The 17,310-nt window shown below is 40.0% G+C and overlaps 5 protein-coding genes across 5 annotated transcripts; 4 read left to right on the top strand and 1 right to left on the bottom strand.

Moving 5' to 3' along the window:
- Positions 1 to 550: 550 nt before the first annotated feature.
- On the top strand, positions 551 to 2,281 carry GCK72_003602 (uncharacterized protein; the record flags this gene model as incomplete). Its single annotated transcript, XM_003107380.2, has 7 exons — positions 551 to 654; positions 698 to 793; positions 845 to 1,236; positions 1,293 to 1,401; positions 1,449 to 1,658; positions 1,733 to 1,907; positions 1,952 to 2,281. The coding sequence occupies 7 exons, from the start codon at positions 551 to 553 to the stop codon at positions 2,279 to 2,281; spliced, it is 1,416 nt and encodes a 471-aa protein (XP_003107428.1).
- A 347-nt stretch (positions 2,282 to 2,628) lies between these two features.
- Positions 2,629 to 4,666, top strand: GCK72_003601 (uncharacterized protein; the record flags this gene model as incomplete). The annotated part of the gene is made up of 5 exons (XM_003107457.2): positions 2,629 to 2,751; positions 3,282 to 3,414; positions 3,509 to 3,920; positions 4,115 to 4,423; positions 4,549 to 4,666. 5 exons carry the CDS (start codon positions 2,629 to 2,631, stop codon positions 4,664 to 4,666), a joined length of 1,095 nt encoding a protein of 364 aa, XP_003107505.2.
- A 584-nt stretch (positions 4,667 to 5,250) lies between these two features.
- On the top strand, positions 5,251 to 6,513 carry GCK72_003600 (uncharacterized protein; the record flags this gene model as incomplete). The annotated part of the gene is made up of 3 exons (XM_003107429.2): positions 5,251 to 5,344; positions 5,769 to 6,031; positions 6,241 to 6,513. 3 exons carry the CDS (start codon positions 5,251 to 5,253, stop codon positions 6,511 to 6,513), a joined length of 630 nt encoding a protein of 209 aa, XP_003107477.1.
- A 2,330-nt stretch (positions 6,514 to 8,843) lies between these two features.
- GCK72_003599 (uncharacterized protein) lies at positions 8,844 to 11,831 on the top strand (the record flags this gene model as incomplete). The annotated part of the gene is made up of 9 exons (XM_053724141.1): positions 8,844 to 8,884; positions 9,375 to 9,412; positions 9,460 to 9,830; positions 10,585 to 10,713; positions 10,759 to 10,905; positions 10,951 to 11,041; positions 11,086 to 11,330; positions 11,582 to 11,769; positions 11,816 to 11,831. 9 exons carry the CDS (start codon positions 8,844 to 8,846, stop codon positions 11,829 to 11,831), a joined length of 1,266 nt encoding a protein of 421 aa, XP_053592786.1.
- A 278-nt stretch (positions 11,832 to 12,109) lies between these two features.
- Positions 12,110 to 17,228, bottom strand: GCK72_003598 (uncharacterized protein; the record flags this gene model as incomplete). Its single annotated transcript, XM_053724140.1, has 8 exons — positions 12,110 to 12,265; positions 12,499 to 13,017; positions 13,201 to 13,543; positions 14,367 to 15,060; positions 15,477 to 16,306; positions 16,374 to 16,843; positions 16,894 to 17,002; positions 17,056 to 17,228. The coding sequence occupies 8 exons, from the start codon at positions 17,226 to 17,228 to the stop codon at positions 12,110 to 12,112; spliced, it is 3,294 nt and encodes a 1,097-aa protein (XP_053592785.1).
- Positions 17,229 to 17,310: the final 82 nt, after the last annotated feature.

Raw genomic sequence — 17,310 nt, 5'->3', positions numbered from 1 at the left:
ACTCATCTGTGATATTCACATTTCCATAATTCTTTTTCTTCTCAACATTTTTTTAAAACTTAGATTGTTCCTCCCATCTCCTACCGATCCGAAAATTTGCTCAGCTCTTTTTTTTTTCTGAATGGTGCCTTTTCTGCACTTTTACTCGCTTTATTCCAACTGAAAGTGTGATCTATTGGTATAATTTATTATCAATATCCGCACAGTTTGTTTTTATGAACTAAATTATTTCTCTCTCAAACTTATGGTTGTGCTCCGTTCCAGTCTTCCCGATCAAATTGAAATGTGATTTTTTTTTAATTTCCGTTTTTAGATTAAATTTATTAAAATTGTTTCCCCCTGCCTTTTTATAACCCCCTCCTTATACAGCTTCAAATATGATGGTTTACGGTTTTGATTTATTTATTGTTCGTGAGAAATATAGGTATTAAAATATTTATTTCCTTTTTTCTCTGTACGATTTTTGGGTCAAAAATCCCGGTTGTCTATCTTTTTTTTCAAAAGCTCACTTTTTTTTTTAGTTTTCACTGAAAACTTTTCAGACCTTAAAATGGCGTTACTGGGATTCCACGTGGTGATATGCTTAATAGCGGTCACTTTAATATCAAAATTAGTGAGGAGAGCAAACTTTATCAGTCTTTTCATCACTAATGGGTAAGCTGGAAAAGTGGGAGTGGCTTAAAAAGGTGATTTTCAGACTCTATCGCTTCTTGGCACCATCAAATCAAGAGCTGAAAGCATTGTTGCCACCGACTAAAGAGAAATTGAATCAGAGAAATCGGAGGAAGAAGAGGTAGGGGAAGATAGAGAGACTACAAACTACAAACTACAGCATTTTTTTCAGAGAAGACGAAGCAGTGGAAGGGTTCTCAATCCCCAAATCATCGGCATTCCAATTGAACGTCTATCCAGTGGACGTGCGTGATCTCGTCCAATTCGAGATGTACACTTCACTCCATTGGTTATGTCTTTGTATTCCAGTATGTCTACTGGTGTACACTCTCTCAGAAGTCTATAATTATGTGATGCCTGATAACAAAGATTTCAATGTATCCATTGTCTTCGTTCTCGTTGTCATCATGTTCGTTCTTCAAGTACTCACTGCACTCTCCTCTTATCTCGTTTCGAGTATCGATGAGCGCGGATTCATGTTGTCGATTGGAGCCGTCTATTTCTTGTTTTCATTCATTTTTGCGATGAATTCACATAAGATTTTTGATATTGAAATGTTGGGAGGTGAGATCCTACTCATTTTTTTTACAAAATAGCAAAATGACTCTATGTTTTTCCAGCATACGACAAATTAAGCACCAACATCGCTGACTTCGTGGAGAGCTCTGGTCTATTCGACAACTCGACATCCAACATTCGTGATTACCGACCAACGAATCCTTTGATGATGTATGACTCCAATTTTTCACTACTTCCCATTTCAATCTGTTTTTCAGGTATATCTCCCTGTCCGTGTTCTTTTCTATGCTCTCCGCAATGCTCGTCTTCCCTAACTTTCGTTGTGCTATGATGTACTTGAAAGCACTGGAAATCGATGGGCCGATTAGAAGAGGATTGGATCATGTCGCATTCCTTCTACCCGCTTTCATTTTGACTTCCTATTCAAAGCCATTGGTTCATCAATTGGTTCATGGACCACGGAAAATGTGAGTTAATGGAGAGTTTTTTTTTATTTAGCGTCAATGACACGCCAGTTTTCATGTTTTGTTTCTGTTTGCAGCGTAACCATCGATCAACTAGACATCATTCGAATCTATCTTCTCATCTTCTGGATTCTCAGCAAATTCGCCACTCGAGTATCCCATCTCCAGGCACACTTGAATCTCGCTTATGATAAAGTTGCTGAAATGAGAGCAGAGTCGGGAAAAGTGAAGAACTATACGATTCAGGCAATGGTACGATTATTCAACTTTATTCCTACCCATCCAATCTTTTGCAGATCTACCGTTACTACCGTTACCTTTGCTGTGCGGCAATCCAATATTTTGGTCCAGCGATTCTCGCCCTCCTATTCGCTCTTCTCCTCAAAACTACTGGAAATCTCTCGTGGCTCGGTCATCCATCACCTCTGGAATCTCCTGAATTGAATACTCTCGCTCTTACTGGACCAATCCGTTTTGTGTTCGATGCATCAGTCTGCAGAGCATTCTTCTCCTTCCTTCTCGTCGTTACTATTCTGATTAATTTCAGTCTTCAGTTGTTAGGCGTTGTATATCATTCCTATTTTGTTGCGGGTGCTACTCCAGCACCAGTTGCACCAACTAATTAGAATTAGGCTCCGCCCATTTCTCCTCTGTTTACAGTATCTCTTGTTAGAATATAGCTTAATACAGACTCTCTTATATCTTAGAATCCTTGTTTTTCTTGTTCTCTACTTATGTACCATGTCTCTTCTACAAATAGCCTCAAAAACCTCAATTTTTGCTCAATTTCAACCAAAAATCAGTGCTTTCAACGCTTTAAAATTGTCTTAATTTTTAATTTTTAAAACGGTTTTTCTCTCGTTTTCTTTTCATACTTTTTTACTTTTTTTGCTGTGTTTCAATCAGTATTTATATTTTGTCTGGAATTTTCAGCCGATAATCTCAAAACTCTTCGATTCCAGCTCTCCTCAAAATGAGTGAATGCTTGATGTTCGGTATGGATTGTGAGGCGAGATGTATGACGACGATGACGGCGGATGAGGAGAATATCTGCTTTCTTGTGGGGACGAATAACATCAAAAATGACAAGAATCAGGTTAGAATAGAAAAAAAGAGATTTAAAGGAGGACTGAAGTCACATTTTTATTTCAGATTCTGAAATTTCTGAAAATTCTGAGCAACTTTCATCATTGGAGCATATGCTAAAAGTCGCTCTAAACGCCACCGTTTCCGTTCTCCTGACTCAAAATAGATTTCACACGCGAGTTTTTTCCACCGTGTAGTCCTCTCGGACAAAAATTCTGTTCATTATTCCTCGTTTCCTCCTTTTTCCAACAAATTTTTGTATTTTTCCAATTTTTTTCGATAGAAACGTTAGAAAACGAGGAATTAGTCTAAAATCTCGTCCAAGAGAACTACACGGCCGCTCGTAAAAAGTCTTTCACGATGGCTCCTTCTGAGCCGGGAAAACGGGAATTGTTTAGAGCGATTTTAAGGCATATGCTCCAATGATGAAAGTTTATTAGAATTTTCAAAAGTATCAGAATGTGAAAAAATATGACTTCAGTCCTCCTTTAAGCGCCTCACACTGTTGTTATCTTATTTAATTATTTTGTTGTTCTCCAGGTGAACAAGCTATTCATGGATCCGGAAGCGTCTCGTCTCATGTCGAAATCATTCCGACATCCAGCTGGAGAAGTGAGAGCAATTGCAGCACACCCAACAAAGAGTACGATTCTGGCAACGTGTACTGCGGATTGTAAGGTTTTTTGAAATAAACATGAGAAACAGAAATTGGGAAAAAATTTCCATGCATCCGGATTCATAATATCAAAACCCCTTCTATTTTCCAGTCAGCACTCTCGGTGGTACTCATTCGATCACAATTTGGAATATAGAAGAAGACAAACGAACTCTGGAAACAGTAAGTCGGCTACCCACTGAACCAGTGATGTCTTCACTCGAATGGGAACCGAACTCAATGAAATGTGCGACGATGACTCCGTTCATTCCGAAAGTTCATCTGTTAGATATGGAATTAGAGCCGCGAATCGTTCAAACTATGAAAATCCCGTTGAGAAATGAGGAGGATGAGTTGTTAAGTATCAAATGGAGTCCCCATTACGATGGAAATATGTTGGGAGTGACGACGGGAAGACATTCGATTTGTTTCGATGTGAGGACACAGAGTGAGCATCTGAAAGTTACGGATGCACATCTTCATAGGACGATTTCAATGGATTTTAATCCGAATTTACAGCATGTGTGAGTTTGTATCGATAAAAGTTATATTTTCATTTCAGATTCTGATACTTCAGAAAATTCTAAGCAACTTGTATTATTGCCAAAAGTCAAATTCTGTCTCTGAAACGCGCCAAAGATACGGCGGACTTCAATTTTTATCAAAAATTGAAGACGTCTGGCGTGCCTTTGACGCGTTTTAGCATTCCCATTTTCAGAATTGCAACTGGCGGTGACGATGGTTACGTCCGTCTCTGGGACACGCGTTCCATCTCGACTCCCCTCATGACTCTCCACCCACACGCTCATTGGGTGTGGAGTGTCCAATTCCATCCGGTACACGACCAATTGATACTGACGGGCGGTTCGGATGCATCTGTTGTTCTTTCGTGTGCACAGAGTGTTTCGAGTGAACAACAGAAAGAGTTTCGAGATGATGATGAGGAGGAGGAAGAAGAGGAGGAGGATTTGGTGGAGAAATTACAAGATGGACAGTTGGAACGAATTGATGAGCATGAGGATAGTGTGTAAGTTTGAGAAAATCTGAGAAAACGCGGCGGAGGCGCGCCAGTTTAAATGAGTTTTCGATGACTCATCGCCCTTCTTATCAAACAAACATTTCGAAATCTTTTCTGTTATCATTCATTTTCAGATACGCCTGCGCTTGGTCATCAGCAGATCCGTGGACATTCGCCTCACTTTCGTACGACGGACGAATGATTGTATCGAATGTTTCGCGGAAACACAAATACGCTCTAATGCAGTTGTAGAATAATTGTGGTATTTACTGGAATTCAAATTGATGCTTTAGTTTTGTGTACTTTGGTTGTTGTTTTTTTTTGCAATGTATAATTGTACATACGGGTTGTTCTCATAATTTTCCATTTTCAAATTATTGATTTTTCTTTTAATTAAAAGAATGTTCGTTTTAATATCTTCGAATTTAACTTTGTTCCTCCAATTTTGCGTTTATTCAACGCTTCCATATTTGAATTTCTCTCCAAAAGTTGTTGTCTGGTGGAGCGCAGTTGCTGTGCAGTCACCAGACACCTTGGTGTCTTACAGGATCGTTTTAGTCGATATAATTCGTAAGAAGCTTTCTTTTGAAAAACTAATTCTGATTGGCAAATTTTCGTTTCAGCAAGATTTTTGCTGAAATTTTCCAGTCTGACTTGATTTTTGGCATGGTTTTTCTTTAAAAAGGGATTATTCAATGTTTTTTTAATCTAGAATAGTCCAAGATTATGTTTTGCGGAATTTCCAATATTTAAAATTAGTACTTTGAAAAATATCATTTTACAGTAATTTCTTTTTGATTTTTTCCGTCCAATTTTCCATTTTTCAGCCTCCTAAAATGTCACAAAATTCGAATTTGATGCGTGAAGTTCGTCTCTTCGAAAATCATTCGGAACGAGAGCAAATGGAGAATTTATCCGAGCTTTTTGCTGGTAAGTCCTATCGGACTCTTTCCAGAATTTTCAAAAATTTTCAAAATCCGGGGAAAACCAAAAAATCCGAGTTAGATTAGAAATCTAGGATAGACAAGAATCCGGAGAAGGCTAAAAAGAAAAAGAGAAAAAGACTGCTATTCAAAAATAAACTGAATTTGTGAAACCAGTTTTGAAAATTCTGAAATCCGGAAAACCTTTTCTTCCCCGAATTTTGAAAATCTGGGGAAGAAAAAGAAGAACGAAAAAGGGATGTCTCACTATTTTCTATTTTGAGAAAGTAAGGAAAGTAGTAATCGAATAGAACAAGACTATGGAATTCTGTTTTTTTTAATCTACTTTTCAAAATTAATGACGAATTTTGTATTTTTGATGAATAAGAAAGAAAAAAAACGACTAAATTTTTCCAAAAATTCCTTTTCAGTACTCAACGCTCTAGAGCACCTGGAGAAGATGTTCAGTCGTGACCACGTGACAGCGGACGAATACAAAACAGAGTGTTTCAAACTGATCGATCAGTACAAAGTGACGATGCGTCTTGTTCACGGAGCGACAAGTATCGAAGAGTTCGCAAAGAAGTATCGTCTGCATTGTCCGGCGGCAATCGAAAGGATTCGAGAAGGACGACCGATTACTGTCAAAGATGATCAGGGAAATGTATTGAAACATATCGCTTCGATTGTTGAGGTGAGGAACTGACGGAAATCTTCAAAAATAGTCAATTTGATGCCTCTTTTTCTTATGTTTAGTGGTTAAATGAAACTATAGAAATTTTCTGACGTATGTCGACCAAGTTTTCCAAAAGTGAAACAATTTTCTGTGACATTTTAGTGGAATTTCTGCTTATTTCTCAAATTCAGACTACAAACCCTTTCTAATCTCCTTCTTTTTTCCAGCAATTCATCACATTCCTGGACTCTCTTCGGCTGAATACACGTGCTGTTGATGATTTGTATCCAGTACTTGACGACCTCTACAATGCAATAAATTCCACTTCTCGTGTCCCAATCGACGCGTCCGTCACTACAAAAGTCAAGAAATGGCACGATCGATTGTCGTCGATGTTGGCGACAGATGAGATTTCGGATGACGATGCTCGTCAAATGATTTTCGACATCGAATCTGCGTATCAGGCGTTCAATAAGGCTCTCAACGAGCAGAAGCATTAATTTTTAATCGATATGTTTTTTTTTGTGAATAATTGCATCTGAATCCCATTCTCTGAAAATTCATCTCCATCTATCTAATCACATAAAACGAATAGAAAGCTTTTCCGAGTTTTCGAATTTTTCGTTCTTCTTTACTTTTCTGCAGAAAATGAACGATTTCAGAGTTGAATAGACGAAAACAGCGAAGATGGAAAAAGAGAATTCAGTGTTCTTTTAAGTAGGAGTTCAAAAACACGGGACAAATGAGAAGAAAAAGTGTTTATTTATCGAATTATTCAAGTTCAAAAAGTATTTCAAAAATATTCTGAAGCATTCGCTCATAAACTTTATCACCGGATCTCTAGTATCACCATGTGGATGTAATCATCGCGAATCAGGTAACTCTTACTCCAAAACAGTGGTGGGCGAGGAGTGAAATAAGCGAAGTCGCGCTCTACTGAGAGGGAAAGGAGGCACTCCGCGTTCCACACACTCTCTCGCTTTTTTCTCATTTCCACGGGGAGAGGCGACGACCAGAGAGCGCGCCGCCGCCGCTGCCGACAGCGAGAGACGCAGACATTTTCTCGCGTCCTCCTCCCCCCGTCGTTTTTGGAGTGAAGCTGAGCTTCACTCTCGCCCACCACTGCTCCAAAACGCACGGGTCCGTTAATTCCGAGGAGAAACCACCCGGAGAGGTTACAACTTATATGCGAAAAACTTAAACGGGAGTTGCTCTCACCTTGTGAGCAGGCTTTGAATCCTACTCTGGCGTCTGTAACTCCATCTCCAAAACGCACGGGCCAGTGAAGGAACACCACCCGGAGAGGTTACATCTACCACGGGAGCATACATCTACCGGAGTCTCTCTCGAGCAGGATTTGAATCCTACTCTGGCGTGTGTAACTCCATCTCCAAAATGCACGGGTCAGTTAACTCCGAAGAGATACCACCCGGAGAGGTTACATCTTCCGAACATCAACCGGAGTTTTTCAGGGAAAACTTCACCGGGAGTATCACTTAAAAAAAGCTAGAGTGGTCGTTGTACCCACTCATCATGGCTTTTTTCACCAAGTTGTTTTCGAGAAGCGTCGGTTCTGAAAAAATGTGAATGTTGTAAGACATTATTTCAGTGTAAATAAAATTCTCCAGAAGATAGGATGCGCAGAAAAATAGAGTTTGGCAGAACATTAAAGCAAACCGCATTGAAGCAAAAATCCTGGAAACTGTAAAAACGAAAAAAGCTGTTGCCAAGAGAAAACAACAGAAGTTCAACGATTTACAGCAAAAATTTCAAATTTTGGATTCCAATGAGGATAGATCTACGAAAGTCTTTTATTTCGAAAGTTTGCAGCTGACAAAATCAGTTAAACAACCGGCATTCGGACGGAAACTCGAAAATTTGAGACACTCGATTTGTTTTTGAATTTTTAGATTAAATAATTATTGTTTTATAAAATTTGATGTCTTATTCTATGAATTCATCGCGCAGTTTTGAAAAAAATAGGAAAAAAGGTGTTTAGTAGTCGAATTAAGTTCTAAATGTGTTTCAAAAAATATTCTGAAGCTCATAAACGTTATCGCCGGATCATTTACACCTAGTATCACCGCGCGGATGTAATCATCGTGTATCAGATTTGCGCTTATTTTGCTTCTAATTACCACTTGCGCAGTTACCCGGAGCCGGCACTGACTTTTCCTGCAACGTGTAGAACTACGCCCTGACAGTACTGGACAAAAGTTTCCGAAGAAACTTTCATCACTTACGTACCCGAAACGGCTCTTAATTATCCGTGTGGGACACGGATAGTGTGCAAAAGCCCTGAGAAAGCGGATTTGATTTCGCTCTCGATCGGGATTTTCTTCCTTTATGGAGAACGTACTTGACGGTTTCGAAAATAAGAAGTTTGCGAGGCGTTTCAAAACCATACGAGAGGGGCGAAAAAGAAAACTAGTGTCAGAGTGAAAATCAGCTTAGAAAAAAAGCACAGCGAAAAGTACCGGAAAGTTTTTAGCGGAAAAATTTCTAGAAAACAAGAAAACTTTAGGATGAGCACGCAGATAGATTTAGGCGGAAAAAGGGAAAACGATAGAAAATTAGCAACTTAACGAGGAATCTTGTAGTGAAACTGAGCGAGAAAGAAATTTATGGAAATTCGATTTTTGACAAAGTAAAGCTCAAAATGAACTAAGGAAAATGAACTATGTCTAAATAGAGATCAGCTGAAATATGTGAAAATAGAACTTTCGAGAAAAAAATGAGAAAAACTATCGGAAAATAACTTTTTTCAGCAATTATCGCCGAGAAAACTGAAAAACGACACGAAAATATTTCAAAATGTCCGCGTTCTAACATGATAGCGTTCGCCGACAATGAGCCTGACTTTACGATAGAGTTTGTAAATGTTACATCTATCTGTTCTAAATTCCAACAAGCAAATACACAAAATCAAAGAAATTTCGCTGAAAATGGAAGAAAAAATGAGCGAACCGGTTCAGAAATAAGCAAAAACTCAGAAATCACTATTTTCGTCGATTTATTCGACTCTTTTCAAATGCACCGCCTTTTTAACAGTCCGCATTCTGACGTGACGGTCTTCGCGGGGCAATGCGTAAAACTTGACGCACTGGTGTTTAAAGGATCATTTCACAGATTTGGCACGGTGTCTCGCCGCGACTTTCAAGTTACGGTAGGTGTTTTTGCTTTAAGCGCGCGAAACAAACATTGGCGAAAATTCTAATTTCTGCATTTTTCAGCGAATTTTACCGATTTTCAGTGATTTTTTGCTTAAAAAAAATAAAATCGGTAAGTTTTTCATATGAATCCGCTAAATTAATCGCAATATTCTTCATTTTAAGCCTAATAATCAGCGGAACATTTTCAGGGCATTTTTTCACCAATTATTCAACGCAATTAGCACTAGTAAGGCTTAAAAACAAGATGAATGAAAAAAATATTTAAATTTTCAGTGGAAAGTGAGACAAAAGTAGAGGAAAAGGTCGACGACGACAAGAAACCGGGTACCTCGGAGCAAAAGAAAGTGAAAAACACACCGAAATTGGCGGAATCGGCGAGCCCAGATAAAAAGCACAAACTCAAGACGAAGACATCCAACTACACCGACACTGTGAGCTTATGCTGTGCGTGTCACCAAAAAACTCCACACTCTCAACTATTCGTTTGTATGAAAGAGGGATGTGGATACGCTTTGAAACAAACAATGCCAATCATGTCACCAGCACTTTTCTATCGTCGCGAGACGGTTTTCTGTGGAGCTTGTGCGTTTCGTGGTCTCCACGCACCACATCGTGCTTTTTTGCGAGCAGCCGAACCGCTGGCTGTGAGTTTTGGCTGTGAATATCGTTAAAAGATGCTGAAAATAAACAGAGTTGCAACGGGCCGGGCTGAAATCAAAATTTCTCCGGCCCAGATGTTTAGTACTGAAAAAAATTCAACCATTTTTTGATTTTCCAATTTTTTCGGAAAAAAATCTTAAAGGGGGACACAACTATTCCCAAATTTCAGATTTTCGATATGAATCGATTCAGGAAGCCAGGGAAAAGAGAAATTTCTCTTGGTGTCGTGTCTGAAAATGCGCCTGAAGCGAGTTATGAGACCTCAAAATGCCAAATATTGCTCCTCGTCGTGCAGTTTTTCAGTACATTTCAATAGAAATTCTCCTCGTCTGTACGTGAAATGCATTCATGAATGTTCATTTTTCGAATTTCATCTTGAAAATTATTGAAAATATTCCTTTCGCGAGCAGGAAGAAGAGAATTTCTGTTGAAATCTACTTTAAAAAATGGACAACGAGGGGCGTTTTTTTAGCATTTTGATGTCTCATAACTCGCTCCAGGCGTATTTTCAGACATAACACCAAGAGAAATTCCATTTTCCCTGGCTTTCTGAATCGATTCATATCAAAAATCCTAAATTTGGGAATAGTTGTGAATTTTTTCAGTACTGAAAATCTGGGCCGACCGGGCCGGGCCGGAAAAATTCTGATTTCGGCCCGGCCCGGCTTGTTGCAACCCTGAAATAAAGACTTGAAATACTCGAAAATTTGTCGTTGAGCAAAAGCAACACTTTTTCAGTTCTACACCGCTTCCCAAGAAGTCGGCACTCGTCTTGAAATGGAGTTCGAAAAGTTCCAAAAACTCAGTGACACCCATCCAGTCGACTACCACATCATGAAAGCGACGGGAAGCAGCGAACTGCCGAAAGTGAAAAAATCTCGCTCTTAATTAGTGTAACACCTTTTCTTCTAGATTCCCTTCGCCAAATATTTGGAGACATCCAAATCGATTATTGAGTGGCATCGTAGACAGTCTCGAATCTATAATGTACTTCGTTTGATTAAGGAACAACGCGAGGAAGGTCATCGATTAGTGAAGAATGAGGCGGAGAAGTTGCTGGTGCGGGTTTCAATATTTTCATAATGAAAAAACTCATTATTGCAGACAGCATATTCGAAAGTATCGACGGAATTAGAGCGCGAAACAACTGTCACGATTACCGAGAAAGCGGAAGAGGCCAGAGTTCGTCTCGCTGGTAGGAATTTCGCTGTCGCATTGAAATTCAACAACATTTTGCAGAACACCGTCTGAAAATGGGCATCAAGCCAGTGGAAGAGGAGAAATCCTTCTCTTCAGTATCGTCTCGTTCCGGAAGATCCAGTAATGCAACTAATCAAACTGTTCGTCAGATGCCATCGAAATCTGATATGCAGAAGGCATTAAATGATGTGGATGATGAAATAACCGGGGGTAGAATATACACTTCGATCAAAGTTGAATCCTTTGATGAGCCGAAGAAAGAAATTGTTGAGGAGAATGCTAATGTAAGAAAGATTAGATTTTCAGATAAGCCTAAAGTCTTGAATTGGATCCTGGGGCCCGGGTTACTGTAGTAGCTTCTGAGATTAGAGAGTTGTGGCTAGACACTTTAGATACAGTAACCATCATACTGTTGCAAGAGTTCACAATTTTTCAGGATCGGGCAAACCATGTTTAAAAAACTCGAAATGTTCCAAATTCTTCCATCTTCCCCTCCCCCTGTTTACTTAAAACATCCCCATCTCTCCGTTTCCAGTTTATCGACGAATCAGTGCCCCAAACAATTATTGTGATGGGTCGTCGCTTCGAGATGATTCGTCGTTATTCTTCAATCAAAGACACTATCGAACAACTCGCTGATATACTCGACAGCCGCATTAAATGTGTTCGTCACAGACAAAAAGTCGTCGATCACATGGAGAAGAACTACAATATCAAGTGGTCGTGAGTATATCTAGGAACAGAGCCGTCAAATATCTATAATTTTCAGGCGTCAACTCAAATAACTATTTTCTCCACTGGATGCTGTACACCAACACTTGTCACGTTCTACAATTTCTCAATGTTCTCTGATTTTTCGTGTTCACCAGTTCTCTCTATTCATTCTTGTTGTTTTAAGCGAATTTTCAGCATGAAATTTGCATGTTTAATAAAGGCTAGATGACCGGAAGTTATTCACCGTGATGTTGCTGGAGTGGATGAGATTTGAAGAAGAAGGAGACTTACTTAACATAAACTTTAGAGGAAAGATAGAAAAATAAATAAAAGAGAAAAATTATATAAATCAGCGGGAATGTGGATGAATTCTGACTCGAATGTGGGCTGGTGAGAAGCAAGACGGAGAAGCGAACAGTGGGACGAATGCATTTCCATTGAGGATTCCGATGACAACCTCGATTTCGGCTGCTTCTGCCCACGGACCGGAGCACGAGATTTTCAACTGGAAATAAATAAACAAATATTTTTTGTCCAATAGAGATGATTTATGGGAGTTTTTAGTTGTATTAGTTGAATTCAGGCTTATCGTACCGTCGGAAACAAGACAAAACTGTCTGAAAAAAGGGGCGGCGCCTAATGCGAATTGAGTTAAAGCTCCGCCCACTTCCTTCTAAGAACTTCCCCCAACTATTATCAAAAGTGGGCGGCACCTAATTATCGTATTTGGTTAATTACCTGAGTGCTAACACAAAAGTGTCCGCTCTCCTCACGAAACTCATCAACTCTCGGTTTCATCACATCGCACCGCCCATCTGGATGTGTCGTCTTCACTCGAATCGCCTCCAATTCTGTCTGTTTCATATTATACAATTCGAATTCCAACAACATTCCATGTGGTAAATGAGCATAAAATTTCAGTGTCTCCTCGACGGCGGTGTCGCGATTCGGAGCCGTAATTTTCGCGTATTTGAGATGAATTGCGGAGACTTTTGGGAATTTCGGAGGCAAAATTGGCATGGATTGATTGAGAAGATTGACGAGCGAGATGGGAGTGATAATTTTTCGTTTGTTGTCTTCAAGAGAATTCGAATTCTGATTCAATGGAATCTGAACGGGCGGGAAGAAAAGAGATTCAGATGCAGAGATGAAGGAGGTGAGAGTTGTGGAGATTACTGGATGGTCTTCGATGGCTAGTCGTGCTGCTTTACAAATTTCTTGACCAGATTTTATCACATCAGATTGTGGCGCCATTACCTGGAAGTTGAGAGACTCAGAGAAAAAGAGACATTTTTCAAAGAGTTTTCGGTGGAACGCAGTTGTAAGAACTGTGCCGAGGTCATACTTTGGAATGAAAAATTGTCTTCTGCTGTAAAAAATTCCGGTATTCAAATTAATTCGTCAATATTTTCTCAAAATCTTGTAGTTGATAGCCCTTACCTGCATCATCCAAACCAACATATCTAAAAACGAGAGATAGACTCGACAATAGATAAGATACGAGAGAATTTGATTGGAAACTCCCGAGAATTGATGCTCAATCGATTGCATATCCTCAATACTCTGAGATATCAACTGCTTGACATTCGTCAATTCCCCGCCACGGAGTACTGTATCGGTTACTGAATCCACGGTAGATGACACTTCTCCAAGACAGAAAATGAGACGGGCGGCACCGGAGACTGACGCATTGTAGAGGGAGATGGCTGTAGAGTCACGGAAGATGTCGTCTCGTTGGATGTGTCGGTCGGAGAGATGGGCGGTCGATGCCACGTCGCATAGTCTGGAAAAATTATAGTTTTCAGGATCAAATTGCTGAAAATCATCTTGAAATCATTGGAATTCCTTGTCTTTTTTCATTTTTGTCAAGGCCGGCCCAAAGTTTCAAGAACTTGGCGCCAAAGTACAATTTTTTTTGGAATTTTTGTCGTTTTTGTCAATTTTTTTTCCAAATTTCTAGGAAACCTAAGTCTAAGAGAATGGTGAAAAGTGGTGGTGAAAAGTGGCCCCCCACAAGAATCACACACATTGTGTAAACTTTTTTTCCTTTTTCAGCACACTGATTCGGAATCCCCGAAAATTTTTTTGAGTCAACTGCGCCCCACCAGGGATGAGGAATAATAATTTACAAAAAAACTTTTGAAAACCAGCAAAAATAGGTCAAAAACTGTGAAAATCTGAGTCGGTGCGAGAAAAAACTCTGTGTCTCTCGCCGATACTCTCTCTCTCTCTCTCTCTCTCTCGTGTTTGCGACGGGGCGCAGTTGTAATAAAAATGACAATATAATATGAGAAAGATTGAGTTTTAGGATAAAATTGTGAGAACCCGTTTGTAATCATTGGAATTCCTCATACTTCTCAAAGCCCGGCTTCAAAAAATGAATCAATTTTTCATCGAAAATGAGAACATTTTTCATGATTGTTCAGGATTTCTTTTAATTGTAAGTTCGAATGATAGTCAAAAATTTGACGTTTTTGCGAAAAAAATTTTTTTAAAAAAATTGAATTTTGGCTTAAGCCGGTCCGGGCCTTGACAAGTATGGAATTCCTATTTTCTTGATTTCTTGAACCAACGATTTTGAACTATTTTGAGAGCATTACCCTTACCTCTGATAAGTGTTCAACACGACCTCCTCGGCCTTCTCATTCGTCACCGCATCCATCTTCTTCAACCTTCCAATCTGTTTCTCCTCATCTATCACTCGAATCGCGCGTACAATATTCGGAAACGCATTTCTCAAAAATCGATAATGTCGATGAACGAATTCAGGCATAAAGTGAACAAGTGATGGTTGGCAACTTGCCGCATTCAACACCATTATCAGTTTCCCCACATAATCTTGATCTTCAATCGATGGTTCTCTCGTGTGGAATATCAAATGAATATCGAGCAGAGATCTCATGATGGATTGTACTTGTACCGCATGATTCCTTCCAATTTCAGCCACACATCCATATACTTGCTCTTTATCCTTCGGAAATCTCTTCATACAAGCCAACAACGCCTTTACACACATCTCTACACAGTTCACATCAGTGAATTGAGCTCTTTTCAGCAACTCTCTCATCGCTTGACGAGAATCTGGCATCGCGTCGTCAAGGCATTTCAGAATCACATTCAATTGCTCGGCATTTAATTGACCATGCGCAATTAGTGGCGTCAACGCGTTAATTGCGTCCAAACGGACACCGGCGATCTCGTCATTGAACATATCAGCGAGATATTCCAGGGCGGATACAGCGAATCCTGGCCGGTTGCACGCGAGACGGCCAAGGGAGTAGACTGCAGCTTTTCGGACATCTGGAAATGAAAATTTTGGAATATCAGGGAGATTTTTTGGAGGTGTGGAAAAATTGACGATATTTGAGTTGAAAACCTGGATCTTTAATAAAAAATTGGGGATTTTGACGCTTTTTGAAATGAAAAACGGGATTTTGCTGGATTTTTGGCTGAAAAGCGGGATTTTAATCAAAAATTGGGGATTTCGACGGTTTTTGAGCTGAACAACGGGATTTTTAATGAAAAATTGGGGATTTTGACGGTTTTTTTTTTGGATGAAAACTGAATTTTCACCCAAAATCGCGGCGAAAGGTGATTTGGACGGTTTTTGACCGGAAAATCACAGTTTTTAACGATGTTTAGGCTGAAAAGTGGTATTTCCAGTGAAAATCGGATTAAAAAAACCTCCAAAATTTCTCAAGTTTCTCATTCCTTACCCATAAACTCATCCTCCAACGCTGAAACGAATGCACCACACGCTCCATGAGGTATAATACTCTCTGCCTCTTTCTCCTCATTCTCCTCTTTCTTCTTCTCCTCCTCTCCAGGACACGCCGCATTCAACTCCTTTCCCCGTGACCATCCGCCACGGGTTTCCGCCTGTTTCGGCGCCTTTTTGGCGAACTTCCAACGACGATCCTTCTGGGTGTGCGCCTTTTTGGATAAAGCGAATAGAGATTGCTCTACTTTGACGACTTGCTTGTTGGCTCCAGATCTCATCATTTTCTTATCAAGTGTCTGATATATCAAGTCTTCAGAAACTGTCTCGAAATCTCCTAGCTTCTGTGCAGCCTCCACTCTTACAGCTATCTCAATGTCATTCATTGCATCACAGATGGCTGAAAATGCATCATCTGAAATTGTCGTCTTCTTTGTCATCGACTCATCTTCCCAACTCTCCATTCCATACAACTTTGCATAGTAAATCAACAGCCGAATCGCTGTAATTCTGATATCTGAATCCGCATCTCTAATAAACATCTTCGCCGTGGGATAAGTGTATTTTGATAGCTTCGCCACGCTGGTCAGTTCCAGAAGACCCTCGGAAACCGCTTTTCTCACTCGAAAATCACGATCACCTGATAACCGATTCAGTGTATCTTCGCACTCCCTTGCTTGAAAATGCTGAAAATCCACGTCATCTGAAGTCGGAAAGGCGGTAGTGTAGGAAATAGCCATTGCCACGTGGAGTTCGAGAGCAGCGATACGATTGGGGGTGGTGGAGATGGAGGAGTGAGCAAGAGAGCGGCGAGCGATCAGGCGTACTCTGAAAATGTTTTTATAAAATTGAAGAAAAATAATTATAAAGCGGCAAAGGCGCGCCAGAAACTAACTTTTCCGGAATGTCCACAGTTTCAACGATTCCCTCTCTCAACGCCATCGTATATAACCCAAGAACTCCACAATCGAGATTCGGCTTCTGATAGAAAGCGTCAATCATTGAGATCTCTTCCATTTCTTCTTCCAACCCAGAGCGACTCGGAGCGATTTTTTCGACTCGAAATGGATTTTCTGGTTTCTTGAGAGGAAGTTCATCGACAGAAGAGTCAGATTCAGACCCATCTTCGCTGGGTTTTGGTGCTTCTGGAGTCTTCGTTGACGTCGAGGGAGCGCCAGTTCTTGCTGGAGTGTCTTGTCGAGATGTCACAATGATTGCGTTGATCTTTGCAGCTTCTTTTGTGGCTTTCGCTAGTCCTTCACATATTTCATGAAGAGATTTTATGAAATTCTTTCGTCTTTCCAGAGAACCCCGAGAGAACATACTAACGAGGCAGGCGAACATTTTTGTGGAGACGGAATCAATCTGGAATTTAAAAACTGATTTTTTGGTTTTCTGACACTTGAAAATTTTACTTTTGCTGTCAACGCAGCCTTGAGCATTTTCATACAGCTTCTCTCGAAATCACGTCCGGAGATGACACGTACATGCTCCGTATCCAACTCCCGGATTAGATTATTCGTCCTAAATTATTCAAACTTTATTATTCTTGCTTTTATCGTTTACTTGATACATACAATTGTCTATCATTACTCTGCACTCTGTAACAAAGCTCGTTGAGCACTTCTTGTAACCGTCGCTTTCTGAATCGTCTCTCCGGAAGTTTGCTCTTTTTTTCAGGTGGCTGGGCGAGATTCGGTTTGCCATCACCATCATCGCCTTCCCGTTTCCGCGGAGCTCTTGTTAACATAGTTTGAGCCTTTTTTCACTGAAAACGCTGAATTTCAGCCAGTTTTAGTGAGAGATACGTGATTTTCCAGCAATTTTTTCGA

Source organism: Caenorhabditis remanei, chromosome I (genome assembly GCF_010183535.1).
Source record: "Caenorhabditis remanei strain PX506 chromosome I, whole genome shotgun sequence".
Classification (NCBI taxonomy): domain Eukaryota; kingdom Metazoa; phylum Nematoda; class Chromadorea; order Rhabditida; family Rhabditidae; genus Caenorhabditis; species Caenorhabditis remanei.
This window is presented reverse-complemented; position numbering and strand designations above follow the sequence as displayed.